Here is a 14,807-nt window from a genome sequence, read left to right as displayed (position 1 = left end):
ATAATCTAATTAAGATATAAGACGTTTCGCTCTTTTATTACATCAGTCAATTCATTAAAAACAAAAGATCCTCTCAGGCATCCAGTTTTTTTTTTTTTTAGTTTTTGTTGCAAAATATCAAAACAAATTCTCTCATTACAACAAAAGCCAAGTAATGGCATGCTTTTAAAAGAAATAAAAGTTATTGCTGCCTCCTCTGTCAGTTGTTTCTTAGAAGGAGCTTTTAAACAATTTTGTTGCATTAACATAATCGAAGGGAAAAAGAGCACAGGCCTGTTTCTTAAGCCAGCATCGTTCCACATTTTTACACAGAAATCCATTTGTACTAATAACAGGCGATTACACTTATGAGTTGCCAGATGGAAAAATTGACCTATCATTTACTAAAGTCAGAGTTAACAACAGGAGTCTCAAACTGCAGGATTTTTTTTTTTTTCCACATCTATTTAGATTTATGCTGCCTATTCCATCACATTCCCTTTGGAGCCACATTTACAGAGGCAAACACAATAGCCAAAACCGGTCTGAATAGAGAGACTATCAGTTGAATGGTTGTTAAACATCTCCTCTTTCCTGTTAAGGTAAGTGGCTCACCCCTGGGATATTTGCGGGGAAATTATACTCACTGATCAGATTCTGCGGGGTGTGTTTTGGGAGCTGACTGCGCTAGCCTCAGGTTGCTGGTGAACACTAACCCCTTTGCCTCATTCCCCTAATTGTGAGTGACAGTCAATATTGTGGAAGACGGTCTTGAACAAGCCCCGCGACAGGATTTGCATTGAATTTTGAAAATTGTCAAAGTGGACTGTGAGGCATCAGGAGGGAAGTGGATCTGACGTTGCCAATTAGCGTCAAAGGGAGGAGTGTACTGTGGTGGGTGGTAGAATTTAAATAATCTTCTTACGGGAGTCGTAACGTCTAAAAACAATGAGCTAAACTTTGTCTGACCCTCTTGATGAGAAGTTCAGAGGCCACGCTGAGTCACAGTGAGGTTAGGCCACCCATGTAGACTAAAAGAAGAACATGCGTAGAAGTTTCTTCTGCTGTTGGAAGCCTCACTTTGGTTTATTCTAGCCAACAAAATACTATGTGGAGTATATTTCTGACAGTAGAAAGTGACAGGAAACATGAGATGTGAATGAACTGTGATAAAGATCCCCAAACTAAGACAAACTTTGCGGTTACTTGGTATTCATCTGAGACTTCTGGCTCATGAGAGCACCCCCGACAAAAATATACATGTTTTAACTTATCATTGTTCATCTCTGATTTAAAAATAAACATACAGATAGGTCACAATGTTTTCCCATTAGAAATGAGAACAAATTGTGCGTGATTTTTGTTTGTGAAGATAGCAGCCCTGCTTTATGGTGAACGATCAAAGGGCTGACAGCTAAATATGAGCCAGTGTGGTGAGTGAGAAAGCAAAATAATGTAGTGATGAATAGCAGAAATTAAGGTAAGTGCTTCAGTTTTATGGTTTGTTGTTCTCACCCAGAATGTTTCACTACTGTAAAAGAGCCAACATGCACAATTCAGCAGGCCCCTCCCCCCTCCTCCCCCCGCTTACATCGAACATCCCACCTCCCCAAACTTCCTCAGCCTACATCTAGAGAATACATCTACCTCAATTACCACAGAAGAGTAATTAGCCAAAAAACAGTGTGTGTGCGTGCATCTGCGTTCAGGGAGGTATTCATGCAGCACGAACAGATTAATTAGGACATTTAACTTCATTTCCAATATAACAAAATTAATCCCATAAAATATGAGGGATCTCGGAGGAGGTGCCTGTCAGCATCTGACGCCTCTCCCCTGTTTGCCATAATCTATTAAAACCTTGCTTTTATCTCACCTCTCCCCCTGTCATACTTTATGGATTTTTTCATAAACACGGCCCATACTTCATAAATGTCTCAATTTTCTAGTCTATTAACATTACTTCAAAAGCGCTTGATAAAAGAGGAGGGCATGCGTGAAATAATGCACCAATAATATGAAGCGCTGGAGGCTAGAACAGTAGGGGCGGCTCTCTAGCGTGCACACTCAGACAATGCAAGGGATGTTATCAAGTTTAATAAAAGAACAAATGATCACTTTCACCCAAGGAGTCGGGTGGGGGGGGGGAGTGAGGCAGAGAAGAAGATGGGGTGGGGCCAGGAGGGGGAACAGTTGTCGAGTAATTGAGTCGATGAAAAATGAGGTCTTGAAGGCTCAGCGGTTTTTAGCAGTCGTGAGATTGAAGGCTACTCAAAACCACGGTGCTCCACAGTACATGTAGGTACTTGCTCCTAGTTGCAGCGGAGGATGTTAACACAGATTTGGGTTTTCTTTTCATTGCACTCAAGGCACACGTAGAACAGGCTGGCTGTTTCCTTTCCTGAATGCCTGAATTGTGTGTGATGAGTTGAACCTTTTGTCTGGAGAGAGTCAGAAAGGTTTTGACTGACAGTCGGGCTTCACCTCACAGCGTCTCCCCAGCGAGCATCGATTCAGTTCCTGTCTCTGTACATCACCCGCGTCTGTCTCTGTAGGCTTTACTCATCCTACCCAAACACCGGGGTCAACTGTCTTCACTTGAACTGGACACACACAAAACACACTGATCAAACCCAGTAACACCTTACCGCAATGGCATGTCGGGCTGTATGCCCTGAGGCCAGGTCTTACAAAGACACACACAGATATACACACATACACCTGTGTGCCCTTTGTGATAGGCCCCTGCTTGTATGACAAGGTAAACTGGTTCAGTCATTAAAATGAGTCACGGGTGATTCACTGTAACACACTCGTGACTGACAGGACGGCTATATGCGGCATTCAAACTGCGTTCAGTGAATGCAAATAGATAAAGACGTATGCAAAGACAAACTAAATGGACGATTGACCGCGCACACACATTATCGCAAACAATCTGTATCCAAACATTTGTTGACAAATGTTTGCTTGTGTGCAGATCTGTGTACTCACAGCATGTACGCATACTCGGCATCGCCTTGTATGCAAAAAAGGGGGATTCCCCCCCCCCCCTTCTCTAATACAGCCCCGCATCCCAAGACGGTATATCTGCGCTGACACGTGTCATAGCTCTGTCTGGGATGATGCTGGAGCTGTTGAATGTGGGTTGATTATTTGTGCCACTGAATGTGTACAAATGTATGTGAGCGATCAAATCAGACCACCTTTTTAATCTGACGAGGGGGCAGTTTTTATGTGAAGTGGTAGATGGCAGAGGAGGTAATTATGTTCCTCCTAGCTCCATCCCACGTGCCCCATGCTCCCTCCCCCCCGCCTTTTCTCTCCTGCTGTGACCGCATTGAGGCTGACCTGCCGTGGCAGTGGTCATTTTCAGGAGTCAGTGCTTTCTCTTGCTACGTTATCCTGTGCTACTGCACCACGTGGGAACGGGCTGGTATCAGCTTGTACCAGGCGAGGACAGGGGAAGGACTGGATCTGTCAGAGCGCATCGACTCTCAGGCGTCCACGTACGCCGGCGTTGTGCCTCTGCCCCGGCCCCGGCCCCTGCCACACTCCGACTCATTAATGGGCCCGGCCCTGACAACTGATCCTAATTGCCTTTGAACAGCTCTTCATGTATTATTGGTGCCTGACTGCATTGGTTCATGTCAACAAGCCATGGGAAGCAGGGACAGGATAGCCACAGCCATTGTCCCATGTCCTCTTTTACATACCGAATGATGTGGCGATACACGTACACTAGATTTGCATATACTGTAAATATATATACATAATGCAGGTACGTGTACATATAGGTGTCCATGTACCACTTAAGCGTCCTTATTCACGCTGGAATCCTCAAGAGACACAGATTTCTGATGTCTCTAGTGAATGGTCAGCGTCCTAATTGTACAAGAGTCTTTCACCGTTGCAGATTACTTGACAGCTTTCTGCATACAGAGCATTATGTAATTATTTTCATGTATATGAATAGAATACACAAGAGCATTTAATCGAATGTAGATTAATGTTATCAGTTATGATGTATGAATATAGTTTTATTCGATAAATGGTAGACTTAAAAAAAAAAATTGAGATAAGTACATGCTACACGAGTGTGTATGTCTGTCTCTGCTTGTTTGCTTCTCACTTTGTCACTGCTGATGAGCAGGGCGAATGGTTCAGAGACATCAAGAAGTCATCTGAAAAGCGTCATGGAAAGATCCCACCACTGCCGATATCTGCCAAGACACTCTTGCGCTATTACAATTGCAATCACAAACGCTCAGTCAAAACACATCATTATTTGTAGTCCCATGTGTGAATTATTACCCCATATCCAACTATTTACTTCCAATTTTACCCTTCTATTTGAATACAGGGAAAGGAGAGGTGGGGTGGCGTGGCTTTTTATTTGTGGAATGAAATAACTGAATACCAAATGCATAGATAAAAAGCATAGCGGCATGTCCTGTCCAGTCCCATCACTGTCTAAGAGAGGAGAGACGTATGACCATCCCATTACTATGGTAACTAGCCACTATATTCAGAGCTGCCCGGGTGTGTTTCTTCCCCCTGCAGTGACGAGAGGGCATAGCTGACAGGGCCTGCACACACACACACACACACACACACACACACACACACATACACAGATAAGGAGGGTCTGGAAGATGCCTCTTGTGAAATATACACGTGTGGCAAATACAGACAGAACAATACAGGGGACAGTTCCCACACATACTAATGTGATGACATACAGAAACTAATAGGAAACAGTGTCAGGCAGAAATGTAACGCTCGACTTTTTTAACATTTTACTTATGGCCAAAATCTTTTATCCAAAAACAATAGACACAGAACCATTGGAGGAATCTAGCAGTGAGAGAACTGAATGAAACTTAGGCAGAAAATAGGCAGAAGAAAACTGCATTATGCTTTCATATTTCAGATGTATAGCTATCAGCCAAACAGAAATGAATAAAGTTGTCCATCATTTTATTAATAGAGTGTTTTGTTAGCACAGAAGAAATGTGGTAACAAAGGGAAACCATGATTGATGTGTTACCAACAAACACTAATTGTCACCAACCCAGACTGAGTGGCTGTTAAAGATGGCTTGTTACTGCAGCAGATTCACCTCCTGACTGCTGTACAGAACTGTGCTGTTTGTGTATTTTTGGAAACTGCTGTTATACATGATTCCTGTAATTATTATGCTCTCCTATGTTTCTACGATTCTATAAGTTGCACACGCCTCTGGTTAGAAAAACATATTACATCCACATGCAACAGTGTGCTGGCATTGCCATTTTGTCTTCATTTATTAAATTCTTTTTTTTTCTTTTTTTTTTGCAGTGACTCAGAAAAGTGTTAGCATTTACGTTCCATTTACTTTTGGCCACTCGCTTCATCATAAATTTCACATGGAGCAATTCTTCTGAGTAGTAACTTTTAACCTGGGTCATTCATTTTTCAAATGCCATTGTCATCAAAGCACGCTTTACTGAGGTAAAAACTGCTGCAGATGAATAATATACAGTCTCCTGTTTTTTTTTCTTTTTTTCTGCGGACATATCAGCGTGTTCACTTTTAATATATATTTATTATTGATATTATGGATTTATTATGTAAGGGGATGTCAGGCCCCGCGAGTCTAGGTAATGTAATGAAGTAGAGATGCTCAGGGTAAGAGTTCATTCAATATAATATAGAGTACACAATATTTTCCACATGTCAGAATTTATTGAGTTGAATTTGATGCTGTGACACAAATGTTAATATTTGCTCTATTTTTCAGAGGGGATTCAGTACATTTTCAGCACATTGTATTTTATCAGTTTGCCATAGTGAGAATATTATTGTCTCTGGTGCACATTTGCAGTAAAATAACATTTTTCCAAGTTCCAAAGTTAAGTATGAACAAGTATTTTTTGGTAAGATGGAAAATCTTTCTTTTCAGATTTTAGTTTTATTTTATTTCTTTACTATTCAACTTTTTTCTAGACAGTTTTCAGCTATATTAGATTTTTAGTATTTGTCCATAAAAACTAAATATACAGCAACATTTAGTGCAGATATATTACTATTTTTAACATTTCATTCATGTTCCTGCATTTCACTGATGGAATTTGAGTCTTATTTATGCAAACATTTTGAAAAAAAAAGGAAGAAAATCCAAGAGGACTTTGATGCTGTCTAGCCAGCCTGTCTATGGATTGAGTGGACTTGGTACGAACAGAATTGTTGATACTCCAGCTGCCTTTTCAGTGCAGCCATACTGCCATCTGTTGAGACGAGAAGGGACTGCATCTCTTTTTGCTTTCCTCTGCATTTTCTGCACCATCTTGTCCAGTCTGTCTTTCATTTTTTGTTTGTCTGTTATTCATCTTGCATTTGCACTCACACTGAGCTACATCTTGTGTCCATTACAGGCAACAGGGCAGGGAAGAGAGGGTTTGTGTGTTTTAACTGGACGTTTTAGATGTGGACGCAGATGCAGACTTTTCTCTCTGGACCAGCAGCTTCATGTCGCTGGGTCACAGGATGATTTGTTTTGTGACATTCACACTGTCACATGCAGAATAGACATTTCACACAGTGGTCCTATCCTTCACATCACACATAACACACACAGTCTTACTTACTGTAACTTTACAACTACTGACAGTTGCACTTTATGGCTGTGCCACAGCACTTTGTGTTGACATAATTCTTTTGTTGCCCAGGTCAAGTTAGAGCTCCCATTACCAGCCAGACCATGAGATGTGTCTTCAAAAAGAGGAAAAATATGAAAAGACAGAAGAGACGAGGTGGTCACAGCTGGGAATGGAGAAAGAACGGGGGTTGAGGGTTGCAGTTTCAGCATCATTCAATCAGACAACATGCCCCTCAGCTGAAACAGCGAGACCCTCCCCGACTCTCTCGAATTAGGGAGATTAGCAGGAAAGCGCATAATGCAGGATGATGGAATTTGTCATAATTTGCATTGTCCTGGAAAGATTCAGTTTGATAGAGCGATGCATGGAGGGGCTTGTCATGTCCCACGGGCAGGTCATAGAGGAAGCTTGGCAGAAATGATTTTTGCGATATGTGCATCAGTCGTAAAAGCCTCACAACCAATTTGTCAAAAAATGTGAGGTCGGGACAGTTGAAGGCAGCAGGGCATTTTGCCTAACGCAATGAAAAACCATGCCCTTCCATCACTCTTCATCCACAGACCAGCTCTGGTGCGACACAGTACTCCACAGCAGACAATTTTATTACATCTGCTTTAAGTGCTTGGTACGTTTTCTTTGATCATATTTATTCATTTTTAACAAATGTAAATGGACTGTAGTTATATAGCGCCTTTCTAGTCTTCAGACCACTCAAATCGCTTTTACACTACATATCATATTCACCCATTCACCCACATTCATACACTGATGGCATTGGCTGCCATACGAGGTCCCAACTGCTCATCAGTTTGAGGAGCTAACTATTCATACACATTCACACACTGATGGCGCAGCCTTCGGGAGGAATTTGCCCAAGGACACTTCGACGTGCAGACTGGAGGGAATCGAACCGGGGATCGAACCACCAATCATCTGATTAGTGGACAACCCGTTCTACCTCCAAGCCACTGATACATTGTTAACATACATCATTAAAGCAACAGTAAATTAACACAGGAACAAAACACAGAAATCAACCAAACACTATCGAAATTAGTTTTGTTTTGTTGTAAAAACACATTTTTTTATGAAGGTTGAAAGATTTATTTATTCGTTTATTCATGCCCTTTGGCATTCAGATGTGTCCCCCTGAGCATCCAGCAGTCAGGCTCCCCTGACCTTGGCTATAGTACTGAGCGGCAGCTCCTGACCACCATAAAGTTTACCAGAGCTGACATGACAGTGTTACTCTTCCACACGGTTCAGTGTCTATGGAGTGGGCATGTTGAGGGCAGACATCCAGGCACAACAGAAAAATACACATACGCTTAGAGAAGGTGGGGGTTGGGGAAAGGCCAGTGTCCCTGGTTCAGATTGACCACATTTTGCTTCAACAATGGCTCATTATAGTTGTCATTTTTAGCATTCTTCTAAATTTGTTGTCATAAAAACCTCGTGTTTTTAACATATGCTTATGGTTTATTTTCTGAATAAATGTGCAGTTTTAAAACCTGAGAGAATGCATTCAGAAATGCCCTATACTTGCCTTTCTTTGTGCACTTCATACGCCTATTTATGTCGCCGTTTAAGTAACACTGATTTTGTGTGACAGTTGAGCATACAGGGGTTAGGCTCAAACTGGAGCACAAACAGGAAGCGAAAAATAGAGATAGAGGGGAAAAAAAGAGAAGGGAATAAAAAACGCAAATATCTCCCTCCCCCTTCCCATGAAGCCTTAAATGAGAAGCCTAACATAGGGAGAGATTCTGTAGAGGGAAGAACGGTTGTGGTTCTCCTGAAAGGTTTGTATTTGTAGAAATGAGGTGTCAGAAGAGGCAGGATTTCCTCAGGGCGCAGCACAACATGAGCCCATCTCTTATCATTTCCCACTCCCAGACGTGATCTGCTTTGAATGCACTAATGCTGAAAGAGCCCCACAGACTTGAAGCCAGTTCAAGATGAAATCACAGCGCACATCCCTGACAAACTGCCATCCACCACACAAGGATTAAACAGTCGTTGCATATCAAATCCCCAAAAAGCCAAAAAGCAGAAATAATATATGCACTTAAATACGTTCAACAAAACTTCAACCTCACCCCACATTTTGAACTATTCTGAGCTATTTGCGAACCCTAAAATATTCAAGAAAAAATTACTAAAGTTAAAAAAAAAAAAAAACAGACAGTCAAGACAGAAATCTAGAAATGTGTCACTTATATTAAGAATGTTCCATAAGGGATTAAAAGTAAAACAAAGAGTGTCCCATCTAAAGTAAGTTATAGTTTATTTATCAAATAAAGTTGTGGATGGAACATATCATATAAATGCAGCCTCCTCGGTTTGAATCTGGCCAAGTACTACTCATACGTAATGGTCCTTTAACTATAAACCATTAAATAAAGGCATACAACTTTTAAAAATAATCTTTCAAAAGCTTTAGTTATGAGTTGGACAGCTTTGCTATGGTTCTCTGAAGATGCACTCCTTTACCTTCACTCCATGAGGCTGTAAACAACACTCGGAAGATGTAGTAACTTTTCCATTGTCCATGAAATGACATATCACAAATATTAATTACATTTTGCATTTAATTACCTACCATGTAGCTTATACTGTACTGCCATTACCCTTTTAGCTTGGTTACATGTGTCCTTGCATAAGGGAAAAGTTACACCATATTAATCTAACCTATTTTACACATTTTGTATTATCATTTTCCTGGTTAAATTATGCATGAGGTCTCAATGGGGAGAAATGTGACCATTAGCATATCTGATAGGAGCGGTGGAGCAGTTTTCCACCTCTCTCTGTCCTTGGAACCAGGCACAAAAACCTGACTGTTCGTCAATACCAGGTCATTTTATCCAGGCTAGCCCAGTTCATCTATACCTTTCCAAAGCTCTGCTAATGACACTCGGAGACGTCTTCAACACGATGGGGGCCCAGAGGGCTCCAACACCAATGTGAATATAGTCTAGCACTGTCTGGTCATCTCTGGAAGCTCTTTGACAAAACCTGCAATTAGAAACACCTCAGACACACCAGCCTGAAATGAGACACCGTTAAGGGTTAGAAGCGGACACAGGCAGGCGCTTCCTGAGTGCATTTACATTTACTGTCTGCAGATAACAGGGATGGAGAGAGAGAATGTCTTTAGGGACGGTGACCTTTTGACATGTCATTGGGTTTATTAGGAAAGTGATGGTGTTGTAGCCATGAAATAAAGGTCGATATAGCATGAGCAAAAATACAGCTTAGCTAATACTAAGCAGGGAAGAGTTTCCATTCCCATTGGAAAATTGTTTGTCCAGTTTTACAAATGGACTAAAGTCTCAGAAAGAGATTGTGATATTGTTTGAGATTCTTATGTTTGAATAAATTACTAGTTTTATTGTGAAACATTGAAAAACTAAGATAAAAACAAACATTTGAACATTTTTAATTATTTTGAATTCTAAAGTAAACATCATGAAACATTGAAAATTACACACTATGTATTTATTGTGATATAGATTTTGTTCACATTGCCCAACCATAGATACTATATGCTCTCTGTAATGGAAAAAAATGAGCTAATAAAAATTATTCATATTTGCTCCAAAAGCCAGCTACTAAAACCTCAAATTTCTGAAACTCTTTAAAGTTATGACGGAAATATAATTAGGAAGCAGCAGAAAAGAATTAAACCAACATGAACATGTAGTATTGATTCACTGTCCCTTTCCTCTATGGGCCGTTTATACTGCTCAGGCTAGCATTTGAAAAATACTTACCTTGTTATAGAAAGTTTAATGTCATATGCAATTGTTTGACCCTTATGAATATTAAAGGTTTCCATCTCTGGTCTATTAAAAATGCATGTGGCATTGTGGTTGTTGATCACGTTTAGAACGCCCATGCAAATTGGACTGTCTTCCCTGTCAAGGCCTAAGATGAATAATGTAGTTGTGTTGTATATTCAGGGACACACCATTGACAGTCAATTAACAAGTTTGATTGGTGTGTGAACTCATTCTTTTGAACTGTTAATTTTATGTAAATAGTATTCGCTCTCCCTTCTCCACTGTCTCTCCCCCATCCAGGTTCACCACAGAAAGATGTGCCCCCACCACCACAAAACCCCTAAATCCCCAATTCCACCTCCCACTAAGAGTAACCAGAGCGGGATCCTTAATAATTGATCATCACACACCTGCTTGGTAGAAACTAACAGTCAAGGGGCCCCTTGCTAGCCCCTTTTGATATTCAAATAGACAAATGGTAACCAGTCCTTTATGAATTCAAAATGGATCATGGTCTTTTCATGGGGACAAGCTTGTTAAGAATTTCTGGCCACCCGTCCAACCTGATGGAGCTTTTCTTTGTTGGAGTGGATATGATGGCATTTGATGGCTCATAACTGGAATGCCAATGGCAATTTGTTGTTGATGTGCGGGAATCTGGCTTTTATGTGAAGAAGACATAGTAATGCAGGCGCTCAGGCAGATTGTGCTCGCAGGTAAATGATCCGGTGATTGATCCAACCGGTTGAAAGCAGCGAGGGCCTTATCTCCTCCCTTTCTTCCCCCTCACTCACTCGTGTCCATCTACCCTTCATCTCTTGTTTCCCGCACAGTCCCAGTAATTTGGAACAGCAGAGATGGAAGCTGCAGATTCATCAAGGCTGACAAGTGAAAAACCCATCTGATTATGGAAATAGCCATGACCATGTCCGCCCTTTAGCTAAACACTTGTGGGGTGGCTAACATCTTGTGGGGAAGGGGAAAATATTTAGTTTTCAGGCTTTTTTTTCCCAAGTTGTATCACGACCCATCTGTTTAGGCTTTACCAGACTGAGTCAAGTAAAGAAAACAATGGGCTTATTGGAAATCAGTGGGAGAAGTTGTTTGGCTAAGAGGGTGCTAAGTCTAAAGTAATACCTCTGGTGCTTGCTAACCCTGGTAATCTTACGGTAAAACATGATACCCCGAGCTGTGTCTTTGTTAATCAGCAAAGGACCTTGTCTCAGGCTATGTATCCATTGATTCAGGCCATCCTGATCCTCCCTGGAGATCTGCATGCGCTCCAGTGTCCCTGCAAAGGGCAGCAATTATCAACATGGCACCAACAGCTATTTGCATTGACCAGCAGCTAGTGTCCTGCACTAATACCACCTAACCTCAAATACAGGGTCTCTAAAGACCTGACCTCCTTAATGCCGTTCCTCATCCCCACTCATCTCCACGCATTAAACAGATAGATTTTTTTGCAAGTTTCATTATACATGGAGCTTCATTCGAACAGAGGTATTTAGCAGAGAATTGAGCTTATTATCACATGGTTAATTGTGCTCATAAATAACACTGGTGCCAGAGAGATACATTGGCAGGCTTCTCACACAATACCTGCTTGTGAAAAGAGTACTATTAGTGATAATATGTGTAAAAAATGCTAGAGGTGGAACTTGTTAATTAATGCAGTGCTACTCAAACAAACGCTTTTAATTAATGTTAATTTGATTATAGCATATATATATTCGTATATATAAAACTAATTTTGGAGTTTGATGACTTCTTTCTTATATCTAGTTTTCTGGTTGAATAGAAACATGCTCAAGTTTGCAATTTTCTGATGTAACTTTATTAGTTGAACAGACTGAATGAGTCTGTTTTTTTGGACTTAATGATACACTGTATTACTACTTTCGCCATATGAGTTTTCTACAATCAGAGGTTTAAATTTCATTTCTAGAACTATACATATCAGTGTTACCAAACTGATTTTTCTTTTTATCTTAATAGACATTTATGACTCATATTGTCACTCTTTGGCCTCCAGGGGAAATTTTTGCTCCTCTGCAATATGTTTGTATTCCTTTTTGTTCAGTCTTTTTGATCTCTACCAAACACTAGTCTGCCAAAACAGTTCTCTAAAAGGCTGTAATTTAATGTCAAGAATAAGCTAGTAAAGAGATGTAAGCCCTTTTGTTTTTGTGAATGTGTGATATGGAGAAAATTGGAAACATTGGAATCTTGAGTAGAAATACTCTGCCAAAACTAAAGCTTATGTCTGTGGGTTGGTTGTTCCAACTCAAGACTCAATTATCTCAACCTGTCTCTAACTGTTGGATGCATTGCTATGAAGTTTGCAACCATTCATGATCCCTAGAGGATAACAAGGACAATGCAAAACAAATGTCATCCTCAGTCCTGCAATGTTTGCATGCTCATACACTACACTAATACTCTTTTTTCCATAATAAAGCCAACACTGTTGTGTTTTTTCTTGTATTCTCTTCTCTCTAGGTCGATCAGTTGGTTTTCTGTGCAGGCCAAATAGCCTTGGTCCCCTGTACTATGCAGCTGGTGAAGGCTGGCACCAGGACCCAGGCCCATTTGTCCTTCAGCTATGTGAAGAAGGTTCTGGAGGCGGTGATCGGCAGTCTAACTCTAGCTCACGTCATTCAGGCCCACTGTTACACCACAAGACACCAAGACATCCCCATCATCAGGGCCGTCTGGGAGACCATGCTGAGGGCCGCAGAGGAAGAGAAGGTCAGCCAATGTAAAAAATGTTTGTTTATAAAATATATACTAGTGGTTAAGAAGAAGAGCAACGACTGGCTGTTTTATTATAGATGCAGAGGAAATATTGATCATACTTATAATACGATACCACTGAACACATATTTAATGGATTAAAAGACAGTGGGATCCATGTGTCAATGAATAAGTAAAAAAAAGAGAGACTTGATATGTTATCCAAGTTTTTCAGAGAGGCCTTTCAGAATTGTATTTTACAGTTGTGAAATAAGGGAAAGTTCCTCGCCCCTCTCTGCCCCTTGAGGCCCAAGCCGCTGCGACTGATATTTACCAGTGAGTGCGCTCATGAAAAGTTGATGATGTGGGAAACGCTGGTGTCTTTGATAATGTGGAGCTTGGCACAGAAGCAGATGTCTTCCTCAGAGCTTGCCTAATCCTTTGCCCCCACACACCATTTTGGAGCTCCATTCAACTCTCAGAGCAGCTTATCCCCCTCTCCACCCCTCTTTCCTGCCACCTCCCTCCATCCCTCCCTCCATACCACCACCCTAGCTTACAACCTCTGCTCCATACATCTAATAGGGGCACCAGTCTCCCCTGGCAGCCCTTCTCCTCCCACAGTAATCTGTCTAGCCATGGGAATAGGGCCTTAGGGAGAGAGGCAGGAGCCCACCTCCAACATGTGGCTCTGCTCTGTGTTGAATCGTGTTTAAAAACTAGAGAGAGGACGTCAACTTTGTGTCAAAAGTATAGCAGTGTATAAAATTCAGGCCAGCGATCATATTCTCAAAGCATTCAAATGATTATTCCCGAATTTAAATACATATATTATAGTTCAGCTTATCTCAGTCAAGAGCTGGTGTCTATTTAGGAAGTTGTTTGACATATTGTGCCTTATTTTTAACTCGCAGCGGAATAGGAATCATGAAAGCGCTGACAGTGTACCATCAGTTTGGCATGCAGATCAGGTCATTCACATAACAAGACTAACCAAGGGCAAAGCTTTGGGACGTGATGAGTCTGGTATCGTGTCAGAGGTCACTGAAGATAGACAACATCGTCCATCTGTTGTGTGTCCATGCAGTATGTCAGAACAATCAAAATATTCATTTAGCTGACCCAGGATTTCCACCAGGAGACCATGTTTTATTTTCAACTGATTTCCAGATTGAGCAGCTCCGTCTACAAACATGCAAGTTTTCCCCTTAAGAATAGAGCTATAGAGCTTAGGTGGTGGGTTACTAACCTGACCTCGTGCTCTTTCTTTGCCTGTGAGGCAGATCATCTTGATGTGACTTCTTAGCTTGGCCCATAAACTTTCCCTTCTCTTCCACTTCAAAAGCAGCAGAAGATAGGGAGAGCAGCTGTGGTGGAGGGGCTACTGTTTCATCTCAAACTTGGTGAAATGTTCTCTCCCTGGGGTCAGGATTATACAAATCAGTGCAGCTCATTTAAATTGATTGTAATTAGAATGTTTAACTCAGGTCAAACACTGATAATACAACTCCCGCGGACAGAAAGAACTCCACCAGCTGGCTAAAAGAACCTTGCTTCACTTATAGGCATCATTAGGTGATGTCTTCGAACATACAGCCAATTCACATTTACCAAATTGTGGTTGCTCTTTAAGTTAGTAACTAAGTACATCTGAATGACAACAGCA

At 41.1% G+C, this 14,807-nt stretch overlaps 1 protein-coding gene across 1 annotated transcript in view; it reads left to right on the top strand.

The window, feature by feature from the left end:
* Window positions 1-14,807, top strand: part of dph6 (diphthamine biosynthesis 6) — a 56,266-nt gene that overhangs the window by 31,289 nt on the left and 10,170 nt on the right. The window contains exon 13 of the mRNA XM_010735230.3: window positions 12,908-13,156. Within this exon, the coding sequence (XP_010733532.3) occupies window positions 12,908-13,156 (249 nt within the window). The remainder of the gene's footprint in view (window positions 1-12,907; window positions 13,157-14,807) is intronic.

The sequence above is a fragment of the Larimichthys crocea genome, chromosome XXIV (assembly GCF_000972845.2).
Source record: "Larimichthys crocea isolate SSNF chromosome XXIV, L_crocea_2.0, whole genome shotgun sequence".
NCBI lineage: Eukaryota > Metazoa > Chordata > Actinopteri > Sciaenidae > Larimichthys > Larimichthys crocea.
The sequence above is the reverse complement of the archived record's forward strand: the minus strand, read 5'-3'. Positions and strand labels throughout refer to the sequence as shown.